Source organism: Triturus cristatus, chromosome 1_2, assembly GCF_964204655.1.
Source record: "Triturus cristatus chromosome 1_2, aTriCri1.1, whole genome shotgun sequence".
Taxonomy (NCBI): Eukaryota; Metazoa; Chordata; class Amphibia; order Caudata; family Salamandridae; genus Triturus; species Triturus cristatus.
Genome location: NC_140580.1, coordinates 103,193,072 through 103,208,321, shown reverse-complemented (window position 1 = coordinate 103,208,321; position 15,250 = coordinate 103,193,072). Strand labels below are relative to the sequence as shown.

The window sequence follows — 15,250 nt, the reverse complement described above, 5'->3', positions numbered from 1 at the left end:
CCCCTACTAGTAGAGCACCAGGAGGTGCGTTTGTAGAGTAGTGGAGCAAGTGGGTGTGGCCTCCTACCAGGTCTCAGCAATCCTGCTGCGTGGGACTTAATGGAGGTAACAGATGGGGTAGTTTGCCCTCAAGGAGGTCCTTGGGGGCCAACTACCCCTTCTTTTATCTCCAGTAAGTTCCACACAGCGGGATTGCTAAGAGGTCTTCTAAGGCCACACCCCCTTTATCCACCACCTGCAAACCCGTCTCGTAGTGCACTACTGGTTGGGGGGGATGAAGTCCACTTTACTGTTGAGGGCCCTTGAGGATCAAGAAGCCCTCCTGGTACCTCCTACGATGCCACTGACCATGTCATAAGTGATGTAAGGTCATAAGCAGTGCAGTGCGGGAGCGCGAGTTCTAGTTAGCACAGTTAACTATAACTGCTGAATTTCTCTGGTTTTGTTTGAGTAAAACCTGAGCCTATCTATAACACCCCTGTAACCTTTGTCTTTTTAGTTAATTTTTCTAAGGTGTTATATATATATATATATATATATATATATCATGTGATCAAGGCTCAGGGAGAGCCGAAACGTTATGGCGACACTTTTGCAGTTAAGCGATTAAATCTTTGCACGAAGAAGTTGGTCCGTGTTTTGTGATTTCTGACCAGAGGCTACGTGGAGGCAGCCCTGCCAGGGGTACAATTCAACTGATATATATATATATATATATATATATACACACATACATACATACATACACACACAACGCAGAGCTACACTGTTTTACTGCCATATGCACCAATAATTTAAGCTACTTTTCCCAGAATGCCTTGCAACAGATTTAAGGGCGAGTCAAACAGCAAACAATCATTACCACCTGAAGAAGATGGAAGTTGAAATGCGTTGCGGTATCATGTTATAGCTGGCAATGAAATAAAGAACTGTTATACAGATACTTCTGGGAGTGCGGCGTAATCCTCATAGTTTATCTACATTTCCAGGAGTGTGTCACCCCCAAACGCCGCACCAGCAGCTAGAGCACGCCACTTGTGGACCACGTTTGTTGAATCTCATGTTTATTCGAAGCGGCAGCACCCGGTGCATTCAAATACTTACGAAGCAGGCGGGGAGATACCAATCTCCTGCGGAGCGCATTAAGCTTTTGAAGACACGGAGACCGGAGGACCAGACTTCAAAATCCGCCCGGCATGTTTTAGTTTAAAAGGACCATATCAACTAATCCATATGGGTGAGCAAGTGTCCTTCGTATTCATAACACCGATGCAGCCCGAGTTTAGAAGTGGAGGAAGGGCCAAGAAGTCAACAGTATTATTTAACATTAATAAATGCTGAACTGCAGGAATTAAACATATGGGAGCACTAACAGTTGTTTAGACAAGCACTTAGCCCAATAATGATAACACAGAGCAACACTGTTTTACTCCCATATGCACCAGTAAATTAAACTACATTTCCAAGAATGCCCTGTACCAGATTTAAGCCACGGCAAGTCAAACAGCAAACAATCATTACTACCTGAAGAAGACGGAAGTTGAAACGTGTTGTGGTATCATGTTATATGTGGCAATGAAATAAAGGACTGTTATACAGATACTTCTGGGAGTGCGGCGTATATATATTCCCAAAAGAAGTTGACACTATGTTAAGGTTTAAAGGATTCAGCTGGATAACCCAATCATATCACGGGTGTAACTATTGTAATCAATCCTACTGGGCTTTCCCAAAAAAGAACGAAGGCCCTCACCCACCGAAGATGCATGCTTCATCATTGGGCCCCTCCTCAATGTAACAACCGACAAAGTTTTCACAGTGGGTTCTCACTGCATCTTTTTAACATAAAAACGTGCTTACAGAAGGAACCCTCCAAGTTTGTTAGGTTGATGGGATAAGTTAATGGGACATATTCTGGTTAATCCATAGAGGATGAATACATCTTTATTAGTACCTTCCTATTGCATAATTGAAAGCAAAAAGGACTCCATATACTGTTGGTTCCTGGTGACGTATAAACCGGTTTAGTCACTGTAATAAAAAGATCAGGCGCGCACCAGCATCACCCTCAACTACAAACAAGTAAGAGTACTGTTTCGATAAAGGTCACATGATAATTAGCTCATAGCTCACCAAAAATAATTTGTATTAAAGGCACCTGGCTCCACCAGTGTCGAGGAAATAGCACTGGAGAACTAAGTACAGCAAGTTCAAAATCTATTCCTCATACATTCGAAACCCCTTTTGTACGTGTACAGTAATGCATCCACCCGAAGGGCTGGTATCTCGTCAGTGTTGACGATTGCCCGCCAAACAGTATTGCGCTACACCTGTAGAGCATTTTTGTAGGCATGGGGCTCTTGGGCCAGATGCTTCCAATATGCAGCCTGCCAGAGACAGTCACATGGAATGCATGCATACACGACACAACAGCATCACTATAAGTTACATGGGATATGTGAAAAGGCTGCTTAGGATGTATAGCTCCGATGTCCGACTGGACGCCACATCTGGACAAGTCTGAAAAGTAATACAGAATATGTGAAAGCAACCAAACTGGAAGTGCAAGTCAAAAACCAACTTGTTACAAAGAACAAGTTACCTGCCACTAATCACTATCTTTCGGGTGGATACTCTATCTATACACGGATTCCTCACCATGTGAATATTTCCCAGGCATCAGACTGTATCAGGAAACTTCAAAGCAGAACCCCTGCGCGCCTGTAGGTAGTGTTGTGCCTTCAGACACAAAACCTATCCGCAGATTGGCATGACCAATGTGCAGATGTCAACATTGAAATCTTTTTAATTAGGAGGAAAAAAAAAGTCCACTGCACAGAACAGGGAGGTGGAAGGGAAGGTTGATGAGGAATCTGTATCCTCCAGAAAGATTTTTACCAAAAGGTATGTGACTTATTCTTCTGATGGATACTTCTAACCACAGATTCCTCACCTTGTGAGAAGATATCATAGCAGTATGTCCCCAAGTAGTGGGTCTGTAAACGGGCTCATACCAGAAAGTCGTGCAGGACTAGGCAGGTAAAATGCCCCTAGAGGGACAATATCATCCCATAAACAGTGCTTCTTAAACACATGTACGGATGCCTACGTGGCCGCCTGACAAATATTCAGGACAGGCATGCTGCATGCCAGTGCAGTGGTAGCAGCTTTAGCTCTGATGGAATGAGCCCGTTAGCATTCTGGTAGCTGCTTCTGATATAGCAGACCCTTATGCAGAGAAAAATCTATCAGGAGATAATACGCTTCAACCCTCCCTTGCCCTTCTTTGCCACAGAGAACCCTGTAATGCTGATCGTCCACCAGATGTTCTTTGGTATGATCTATATAAAACCACTAAGGGGTCCAAATGATAGAGTCTCTCTTCCTCCCTAGAGAGAGGAGGCGGAGCAAAGAATGGCGGAAGGGTGATAGACCGCCTGACCTGAAACAGAGTAACCACTTTTGGAAGAGAGAAGCTGGAGTCCTCAACACAAACGTATGTGAAGAATGTTTTATGAGGTGGGTTGACAGAAAGAGCATGCAGCTCTTACATGCCTAGCAGATGGTATGGTGATGAGAAAGACCGCTTTCAACATCAAAAGTCTTAATGGACAACTACGCAGCAGCTCAAAAAGAATGTGCATGAAAAAAGTTAAACTAATTTCAAGTCCCACAGTGGCATCACAAAGGTTTTTTTTTTCTTTCAGAAACAAAGGTAGCAGACCTTTCTAAAATCTGATAACAGGTGATTTAAATAAAAAAGGCTAATTCGGCAAATACCAAAAAACTGAAAGAGCTGACAAATATCTTTCAACAGTGTCTAAAGCAAGTCTCTGCTGGGCCAAGAACAAAACAAAATTTAAGATTACGTAGCTTGCAATGGATAGATTAGGAAGGTGCCGCACCAAGCCACAAATGTGTTCCAAAGTCTGGTGTACACTGAATGCATAGAGGGACGCCTCAACGTCAAGAAGACATCAATAACCTCGGGACAGAGGTCAAATGTACTCAACTGCCCCTGCTCAATCTCCATGCATGGAGATGCAGATTGCGCAGGCCTGGTTCAGCACCCTGCCATGCTGCTGCAACAGAAGATCCTACCGAAATTGCACCTTTTTTGGAAGATAGATGCTTGTGCCCAGGAGTTCTGGGTATCACACTCTCCCGGCACAATCCGCTGCCACCATGACTAGGGCCCAAACATTCCTGATCTTCGTAACTCGAGGCAGGAGAGACAGCAGCTGGAAAGCATTCAGGAGTCCAGAAGCTTCACTCCAGGCTGTATTTGTCTCAGAGAGAGCCTTTTTGGGAACTCCAACATACAAAAGTATTTTCATTGTGTGTTCTCGGCACTGGAGAAAAGACTGTCATGGTTCACCTCATTGATGGGAGATGCCCTGCAACACTTCTGGGTCTTAACTACCACTCGTGGTTCACTAGGCATCGGCTGCGGAGTGCATCTACCTTGGTGCTGAGACAGAGCCAGGTGTTTCACGACAAGTGAAATTAACTGGCGGTTCAGCCATTTTAAGAGGTGTAGGGCCTCCTGGAAGAGGACGCAAGAACCTGTCCCTCCTTGCTTGCTGCACTACCACATGGTTGGGTTTGTCCATGACCACCTGCACTAAATTATGTTACATTTATTTAATAAAAATGATAAGATAACCCTCAACTTACAGCTGTGAGTGCAATATTCATTTATTCTGTTTTAATACATATGATAGCTTACATAATGTGTGTTTTTCCATTTGCTTTTACTTTTAAATCCGCGTTTATACTACCTATGTATTTACAGTAACAGTTAAATTTCAGATGCAACGATCAAAGTAACAGTATGAAAAAAACAGACCAATGCCAAAGATTCGCTAATCGTTCATACTACAGCCAAATGCTATCAGCTGCAAATGTTTGCATAACCATTCTTGGACCCTCAAGCACACCGAAACCATCACTACTCTCCTTGTGCTGCATTATGAGGCTTTCTGATCTAACAATTATTTAAGGGTATAATTCCAAAAATATATATATATATATTTCCTATTCGATCATCTGCTCTACATCAACCTGCACCCCTGCTATATTGTCTAATCACCTAACTTTCAAACTTGTGACATCTAAACCTAACCCCTATTCAATGCAATACTTAAACTATCATCCTTGGCAGGTCCTTATAAATATGTATTAGGCTGTAACTGCTCATTATTAAAGTTGTGAATGCTTATCACACAAGACATCTTTCCCTCTTCTTCTGATCTGAAGAATACTCAATGGCCCGGTCTCTAACTAATTTGAGGTGGTATTTCCAGTACCCGGGTCAACACTGATCATCTTTCTATTCATATTCTTAATGCAATAAAACAGGTATCGATTTTGCACTGGACAAAAATAGGGACTAATCTTAGTTCTGCAAATGGGAGTCTAACTGAGATCTATGCAAACTGTGAGCTACCTGGTAATACCAAATGGAGTTATTAGTGTAATATTCCTCTTATGGGTAGATCTAGATCTTTAGAAATTGCATAACCGAAGGTTGTGGACTGTGTATCCTTTCAGAAGTTTGAAAGCCAAGTTTAACAGATTCTCTCCCAGTCTCCAAGCAAACAGGTGTGCAGACAGTCAGTCCAGGGTGCAGCTCTCTACAGGGCTCTAGGTCTCACCAGTGCCGTACCTCGTGAATCCCGTCTGTATGAGTTCCCGTTGAAACAGCTGGTCTTGAGCAGCATACTCCAGGAGGTCCGATTCCACTGCGGGTGGGAGAATGTTGGGGATGAATTTGGAGAACAAAGCTGGTGCTAACTGGACCCACTCTGCATGAGAAAAGCAAAGAATTACTTTTGTGTGGTGACCAAATACAGGTAACATTACATCACTCAAGTCTCAGTACAAAAAAACGTTTTGGCTGCAGTTAAGACAAATGCAACTGTAACAACACTGCTGACTGAGGTTTGGTACAAGGTCAGACCTGTGCACGAGAATACCTTCCAGCAGCTAGGGTAGGTGAGTGGAACTTCAAAACACTGCACCCTGCGAGAATCAACTTAAGGCAGTTCTGCACTGAGACTCCGTTATGACAACAAGCTTTACTCCAGAACACCCTTCGAGTCAGTAGTGGCTTCTACAGATTATATGGACAATCGTGTATAACGCATCAAACCTCTACACTCTCCCAGCTGCAGGGGAGAGGCGTTCAGCAGCATTAGCATGAATAAGAGAAAGCTGCAGAACAAGGTCCAGGTCCATAAACAGACTTTTCACACCCTGAGCGGATCACATAGACAAAGATGTGCTTTCAATAGCAAACCGTATCCTTTGCTAAAGGGCGCTTCGTCCCACCTGCACCTCTAGCCTAGCACTGGATTCCGAACTGTAGCGTCTAGTGAATGTGTTTAAGGAGAGAAGCTGGCTGCCCTGACAACTTACAGTGGTAGGCTGTCGAAAAATCTGCTTTTGCAGATATCTTTTAGTAGCGTGTGCCCAAATCCCTCTTTTCCACTGCGTTTCTGTTACACACCACTGTTCATCTTGCCATATTGGTCTTAACTAAGATTTTGCTTTTTATTTCGTATTCCAGGGTGGCAAACAGCCGGTGTGGTGTGTTCCTGCTCCTGGCTGTCTTCTCTATGCAGTATCATAATACCCCCCCCCCCTTTTTTTTTTAATTTTTTTTTTAACGTGCACACATTTGAATACCATTTTTAACATGCACACTTTTGAACAAAAACAACTATGCAATGATGAAATATAGGCTGTTAAGCGTTACTTATCAACTGCAGTCATTTAAAGAAATCTTGGCAATGCGGACGGCTTTCCACCTTTGAAGAACAGTAAATTGAATATCATGAATTGGGTAATAGTTCTGTTGCATACAGTACTTGGAAACAGAGCAAGACTGCTATGTAGTGCTATATACAAAATTAAGCTGTTATTTACGGATCATGCAGATTAATAAGCCAGCAGGAATGGACAGTTACAAAAAACAAAGACGTTTGCAGATCCTCATTGACATTAGGTTGTCTCCTAATATATCATTTGCCATGAACATGCGGAGACAACAAGACCAGCGTAAGGGGTTGGCAGGGGGGGGGTGGTACTGGGAAGCAAGAACAGTGAGTAGTTAGGAAGCATAGTAACTGACAAAGAAGTGAACAAAAGGGAGCAATGCTGATGAAGCAAGCTGAGCATTTTTAGAGAACTTGGACAGTAAAAAGGTAATAGTCATGAGGCTAAATATGAGCTAGCAACCTAAAGGCATGAAAGAAGGAATGCTTGTGAGAGAACATGTGCACAGCCAATGGAAAGTAAGGACAGATGTGATCTAGATTCAAGAGATTGAATCTACACGAATGAAGGAAAATAGAGGTGTGAGCAAAGAATAAATAGGGATCAAACCTGGCTTCCACATTGAAGTCAAAGAAGGCAAAACTAGTAAGGGCACGGAGGAAACAGAAGAGGGAATATTGACATAGTAACAACACGTCAGTCTTGGTGAGCTGATATTGTTTATGTTGTAAAACATGAAGACAGGCAAGTATGAAAGGATTGTTTGAAGAAGAGTAAGAATACTTATGATCACCTGCAAATACATGGAAGTGGGGGGTGGAATCTATCCACTAGGAAAGAAAAGCTTTCCTGCTAAATGGCGGATTTAATCATGCAAGGCTATAAATACAGATTATTTGGGAGAATCTTTTGCAGCCGTGCCATGCATCAAGCGTTAGCCTAACGCATTGGAAGGCAAGTCCCCGCATCACTGCTTTAAAAATAAAGATTACGCATTATAGTGCCCCCTCAGCTGGAGCGCTGGAGTATAGTAATTAGCACCGTCTGAGCAAAGCTGGCAGTCCCGGTCCTTGGGGCCTGGCTCAGCTGCGCTCGCTCTGGATACCTTTACCCAGCATTCTGACTCACGGGACCCAACACCATGAGGGTGGTGGGTAATGATTTGCCCAATGGCTCTGCAGCCGAAACAGAACAGGGTGCGTGGCAGCAGTCACGCTCCACCCGACAGCTGCAAATCCCGCTGCTATCGTACTTGCACCGTTAGTATTGTGAGCCACGGTGCCAGTAATGGTGATCCCTTGATCATGCCGCGCACGAGAGTGCCTGGAGATGAGCCTCAAGAATGTAGCGCGAGTCCTTACCAGACCGTGGCAGGAGTCGTCGTGGCTCAGCTGGCCCGTACGATAGTGGCGCTCGCTCTCGCGCACACTAGTGTCAAGATATTTATCTCCTCATTTTATTTAATTTAGTCAGAGCTGCGTCATCATTCTGAGTCTCTAAGTTACTGCTCTGCTCACAGTTCTGTACTGACTGACTGTGCTCAGCAGTCTACACCTTTGGCTGTTCATTAGTTGAGGTCAGGATCTCCAGTTGTGGTGCACTTTTTCATGAGCTTTCTTACTTCAATAAACCGTTTCTATCTTCCCAGCAACGTGGAATCCATTTATCACTATAAGGCCCTTTCTGCAAAGTTAGTGCCCTCCCGTTTCTGGTGCTTTGCAGAAGTTAAGACCTTCTTGGAGTTTCTTGTGGCTCAAATCGATGTATAGGTTTTCCTCGTCTACATTGCTTGATTTTGCTTGTGAGAAAGTCACTCATAGGACGTGGAAATGTCACTCATAATTACACTGAAATTATGAAAATGTCACACATAAGCAGTCTGAACCCTTAGCAGCTATGTGCCTGCTTCTTCAGAACAAAGCTGTCCTCACTTCTGTCCCCCTCAGCTCCTCCGCTTTAATTTTGCTTGAAGTCACCGCATCCCCGCAACTCTCTGGTTGGCAGCCGGTGGTGGCTATGTGGGGGGTGGGGTGGCAGTGCGTTTAGGCTGGAAGTGCTAGGCGCTTATGAGACAGTGATGAGCAAGTAGGCGCAGGGCGCAGCTCCGTGGGACAGACTCCAGGGCTCTGCTCCTGTCATCCTAGAAATGGCCTGCCGCGGGAGCCTGCTGTGTTGCCAGTTACGGCTGCCCCAGCCCTCATTGACCATCAGACACGGCACTGCTGTAATGCAGCTCAGAGGGTCGCGGCCACTTACCTGCTTTACCCTCAGCATACAGGTGGTCAAAATGCATGATTAATGCATTTTAATTCAGGGATGCGGACCACCATATTAAAATACGTTTGTCAAACCGCTGACGCATGGTACTTGGCAGGGCTGCAGGCACTCTGCAGCTTGCTACTCTGCCCCACTTATTACCTTAGTCAGTGAGTCTCACTGTTGTATGCAGACCTTGCTGCAAGCTCACTCACTGTACTAACTACTATTAGGCCTAGGCAGGCAGTACAAAAAAACAAGCATTTGCAATGCAATAGGTCTCGCATTCACGTGAGGTTGAGCTATTGCCATTGTAAATGACAGTGCCTTGTATTTAGGGTTTAAATCAAATAAAAGGCATTGTCATTTACAATACGAATAGCTTAAACTCTCGCAAATGCGAGACCTATTGCATTGAAATAAAGGGTCTTCTCGACCGCTTGTTAGATTGTAAATATCGGAGGAAGAGACCGGCCTGCGACGTCTTCAAAGTAGTGATAAATATTGCAGTGAAGATGTGTAAGTGTTGTAGATTACAGAGACACAAAGTGTGAAGTGAGAGTTACATATGATCCGAGCTATAAATACTAATAAAGCGCTCAACACCTTTTGCACTGTGATAACACGGTCGCGGCTCAGGAGGAAGAGAGAGAGGGGGCCATTTCCTGCCCTCTCCGTGATTTGAGTGTGCAGTGTGGCACTGTGTAATGTCATCGCTATCTTTGGCCTAATAAGCACTCCAGCTGTAGTAGGGCCCTGGCTTCACCTACTGGTGCAGGGCGGGCTGTGCTTTATGGCACGCATGGAGGGAGGGAGAGAGGGATGGTCTCAGCTGCAGCTCCGGCCTCGTACAGTGCCCCTGCTATTACTAGTAAGCGAGAGGCGCTGAGGTGGTGATGGTACTGGTAGTGGTGCTGGTGGTGGTGGTGGTAGTGGTGCTGGTGGTGGTGGTGGTGGTGGTGGTGGTACTGGTGGTGGTGGTGGCATTGGTGGTGGTGATGGAGCAAGGACTCGTGGAAAAGAGACTTGCTCGGAAGCAATCCACTCCTTTAACTTATTAACAAGTTATTAAAATTGTGTCGTGTAAAACTAATAAGCACCACATGAATACTTAGTGAAGCTTGCTTGTGTTTACTAGTGAACGAAGGACTGAAACTGCTTTAAACTGTAAATCTTTACTGCGCATGCGTCAACTACATCTACGTAGTATGGCGAGGTAACGCTTGGAGGGAAATTCTAGCCCATGAGCAGAAGCTATTAACATGGCGGCTTGAAGACTGGCATGCATGGCACCTGCTTACTTGAAATTAGAGCAAACTATTTTACTAATGCTAATGGGGGAAAAGTATTAATAAGTAAAGGGGAATAGAGTAGAGATGGGTGGTATACAGTGAAACCATTTGTTTGTGAAATTAATATTTGTCTTTCGGACTATCACTAGTGCACATTTGGGCCTCTCATGTATAACTGAATGAAGTTGAGTAATGGGAATACTCCGCATGTCCACTGAAAGTTAACCCGGAATGATGACTTAGATGTTGAACGGGAGCCAAGGTCGCAAGTGTTATACCCTAGGAACGGTTAAAAGTTCAACAATGTGGACTCGCATTCAGACTGTTATAAAAATGTTGCAAATAAAATATGAATGCGTGCGTGAACTAAAATTATATATAAAAATTAAGGGGATGGGTTTGCTAACAATGGTTTAACTGAATTTAATGACATGTAAGCATGGTGTGATGATTTCCCCCCCCTTGCCTGACTAATTAGATCTCGTATTTTTACGATAGTGAAACTTTAGTGGGTGGTACATGAAAAACGGAAGGTATAATTAAGATAGCTTTAGTTAGTTAGATCGGAGAGACACAGATGCTGTGAGTCGTGGATGCTGTTTTGCTGGGATAGATGCTGTGAGATGCTGATGAAGAACCGAATGCAGAACCTGAAGTAGAACTTTCTATCCTAATTAATTGGGTTAGATCAGAAGATCGCGGAAGAATCTCAAGGAGGAAGAGTGTGTCAGAATCGTCGGTATTTTAGAGAGGTCAACTATCCTGTCCTGAAGTCTTTTGTCTCCTGACCTTTCCCAGGGGACCCTTACCAGCCCTTTGGCCAGGGGGTTGGTCTTCACACCATTCTTGGTAACTAGATTTTCAAGTTATTTGCAGATGTTCTTTTCTCTGTATCCTCTCCTTTTCCTTAGACATTGTTCACTGAGTAAGTCCGTGTTATATTTGTTTGATGATTTAATTGGATTTTCTCTCCTAAGAATGATGGTGATTGCACTGTGTATTTGAGATGGTTCACATGCGCTTGAAATTTAGATAAATGTTTTAAACCTTCCTGAGTCTGCGATTATTTTACTTTAAATTTAGAAAAGTTAGAGTTATGTACATTGTCACCATCAACTAGTTCAACTAATGGTCCATTGGCCGGAGGAAATAATTACTTGATCGGTGAAAGGGTTAGTTTGAGATGAACAGAGGTACCAAATAACTAATCCTGATTATTGAAAAAAAAAAATATATATATATATATATATATATATATATATATATATATATATATATATATATATATATATATATATATACTTTGACTCCAGCGGTTTACTCAATTGTGTGTTTATGGGCCCAGGTGAGTATACGGTAGTGGAGTATCTGTTGTTGGTACACCGCTGGATCAGTGGTATTGGTACTGGTACTGGTGGTGGTGCTGGTAGTACTAGTGGTGGTGGGACTGGTAGTGGTGGTGGGACTGGTAGTGGTGGTACAGGTGGTGATGGTACTGGTGGTAGGACTGGTGGTGGGCCTGGTGAGACTTGTGTTGGTACTGGTGGGGGTATTACTGATGGTGGTAGTACTGTTACTACTGGTAGTGGTGGTGGTACTGGTAGTGGTAGTTGTACTGGTGGTACTTGTGACATTGGGACTGGTGGTATTGGTGGTGGTACTGGTGGTAGTGGCAGTGGTGGTACTGGCAGTGGTGGTACTGGTGGTGGTGGTGGTAGTGGTACTGGTGGTACTAGCGGTGGTGGTGCTGGTAGTACTGGTGGTAGTGGCAGTACTGGTTGGGTTAGTGGTGGTGGTAGTGGTAGAGGTATTGGTGGTGGTGGTAGTGTTGTTAATAAAACAGGCTTTTGAAAACAACCAACCAGTCAGGTGGCTTTAGTACAGATGACATGTAACACAAAAGTGCAGTTGTCAGCTTCAGCCCATTTGCACACAATTATGTGCTTCCTGAAATTCACATGACTGAATTCGCTAATCTTTTATCTTTTCTAATTCCATTTTACTTGAGAGGGGTGGGGAGGAGTGAGGGGGGTGGAGCGGGGAGTTGAAAAAGACACGAGATAATGCCGGGTTAAAGTGATCTGAAAGCAGGCACCTGTGTTACGGGGCGGCCATGTTGCTTAAAAAAACAAGCATTTGCAATGCAATAGGTCTCGCATTTACACAAGTTTAACCCCTTGAGTGCCCCGCCCTTTCCCCCTCCAGTGCCGGGCCTTTCATTAGCGGGCAGGGTCCATGACGAGAGAGTCTCGTCATGGGCACAGCGCAACCGCGCTCCATGGCGAGACTATCTCGTCATGGGCATAGAAGGGGTTAAGCTATTGGCATTGTAAATGACAATGCCTTTTATTTATGTTTTAAAAACGAAAACAAAAATAAACATTGTTCTTTGCAATGTCAAAAGCTCAAACTCGCGTAAATGCAAGACCTACTTGCAAATGCTTGTTAGATTAATGAGTAGAAACACTCCTTTTGAGCCTGTGCGGGCAAATTAATGAAATAAACAAGTGCGGCTGCTAAAGTGAAAGCAGACCACGCTGCAAACAAACAATAAAATAGTGTTTACCGACTTATGAAGGAGACTGTGTAACGCCATTAGTAAAAGATCCAGTCCTCATGGGAGATAATAAATGGCGAAAGGGCGGTAACAAGGAGGGACTAACACGCCTCATTATCAATCGGAAGTCAGCATTTATTAAGGACAATGACACCAGCCAATCAAAAATATGGGCGGAGAGGAGGCGAAGCTTCCACAGAATACTCAAATACTGCATGCCTCGCAGAGGAAGCAGCAAATGTGCGCTGCCGCTAGGCTCGACCTAAGAAAAAAAAAGCTATGATTTTTATCTCAATATCCTGCCTGCCAGGCCGGGCCCTCAGTTATTAATTGACGCTTCCGCTCCAGTGCCTAGTGAAATAATACAGGAGATCTAGGTGTTTGACCTGTCACCTCCTGTCCTCGACACATGCTGCCTGCCGAACCCCTTTCATGGGAGGGGGTCCCCGGGACTTATGTCTGGACATGGCATGAGTCTGAGCACAGGTGCTGGGTGTCCAGAAGGCACAAGCACGGCTCTCAAGATAGCAGTGCCACACGACATAGAAGCTCCTCTCACCGTCCTCACTATATGCGATTTTATCCTGATAAACAGCAGCTGTCTGCAGCCAAGGAGGGAGACGGACTCAAAGAGACTAGAGAGACCCATGGCCAGCAGAGTTTGAATTCACAGCTGCAGCACTGTGACTCAGACTTGGTGTCAAAAAATTAACGCTGCTGACCTTATACATTTTCCTGATAAGGTCGGAGTTCAAGTTTTACATCATAATTACACATTTGTTTTACAGTACAATCAGGTTACAAGGGCCTTAGATTAGTGCCCTTCAGTTTTTCGTGCTTTCCACATTTCAGAAGTTTTAAGATCCTCTTAGAGTTTCTCAATGCTCAACAGAGTGCAATTTGATATTTATTAGGCCTGGGCGTAAATTCCGCTCGCTGAGTTTTTCCCCACTCAGTGCTCCACGGAGAGTTCCGAAAAACTCTCGCGCACGGCTCGCCAACATTAAGATCGCAAGCGAGGAAAATTCACCACTAGACCACCTCCCGGCAAGATTTCTCAACGGGGTCAGTCGCAGAGGTTCACTACTGGCCGCTCGCATTGAGTATCTACTCGAGCGGTAGAAAGAAGCTGCACCCTCTTGCGCTGCACGTGATGCAGTTTGCACTGAATTTACAGCGCGAGACAAACCCCAGTGCTACAAATCAGCATGAGCAGTGCGACCTCAGTCTGTCGCTTGTGGAACTCCAACGTTTTTTTTTAATCACTTTGAAGTGTTCTGGGTAGCACAACTACACGAACTCCGCCCAGGCCTAATATTTAGCTGTTTCCCTGGACTTCATTGTTTGATTTTGCTCGCAAGAAAGTGTCACTCTTTGGTCGTTGAATGTCACTCATAACTGCACTGAATCTGCGAAAATGTCACACATAAGCAAACTGAAACCTTGGCAGCTATGTTTGCATATTTATGTGATGGTTGCCACCTAAGCGTTTGTTGTTTCTTTACTGGCTCAAGGCCTAGTTGTTTGTATTTTACTCAAAAGTCCTTGCTCTATTCTTTATTTCACTTGTAACTGGTTCACATATTCCCTTCAATCATTGGGTCACATCTGGCACCTCATTTCTTAATGCTACGAAGAACCATTTTTTGTTCTGCACTGAGGGAAGACGGACTGAGTAGCATGACATTAAATAAATAAATAAGCCCATAAGATTTTGGACCAGCAGGTGTCAGAGAAGCATTTGTCTGCTCTTACCTTCTGAGTCACTTGCTTCATCTGGTAGTTTGTCATTTCTACGGCTTTTCATTGGGAAAAGGGAGCTTTTATGTTCAAATTCCCCTTTAGCCTTTTACTCTGCTCTAAGCTATCTAACCCGCCATAACAGTGGCTAATAAACCACCTCTCTCCTCTGTGCAGACTAAATGCAGAATTTGTGGGAAGTAGTAGGTTTGTGCTGTAATCTGCACCTGTGAGTTCTTTGTATATAAACAATGGCAACAATAAAAGTATGTAATTTAAAAGAGCTTTCTGTAATTTGCGAGATGAACATTCACATGGAACATCCGAGAGTGCAGCCATTTAACTGATTGTTTAGGGCTTGTAACTTATCTAGCAGTCTGCTCCTCAACCAATCTGCTGTTCGTTATGCAGAAGCATTAAAAGATGCCCCAATCAGCATCTAGGCAATACATTATAATATCAGTCTGAAATTTAATTCAACCGAAATTCAAATCCACAGCGATGATTACGCGCTCCATATAATTTGGGAGTAAGTTCTTTACATCTTGTCAAAAATGGTCGAGCTGAAAACACCTCTAATGGAATACCTCATCTAGAATTGATAAAAAAGCATTTTGAGGTATGA

General features: G+C 44.0%; 1 protein-coding gene across 3 annotated transcripts in view; it reads right to left on the bottom strand.

Annotated features, from left to right (window-relative positions):
* The window catches only part of CACUL1 (CDK2 associated cullin domain 1), a 330,048-nt gene that overhangs the window by 69,657 nt on the left and 245,141 nt on the right, over positions 1-15,250 (bottom strand). For 2 of the 3 annotated variants that reach the window (XM_085602999.1, XM_085602988.1), the window contains one exon: positions 5,658-5,807. In XM_085602999.1, the coding sequence (XP_085459125.1) occupies positions 5,658-5,807 (150 nt within the window). The remainder of the gene's footprint in view (positions 1-5,657; positions 5,808-15,250) is intronic. The other variant, XM_085602995.1, reaches the window with a different exon arrangement.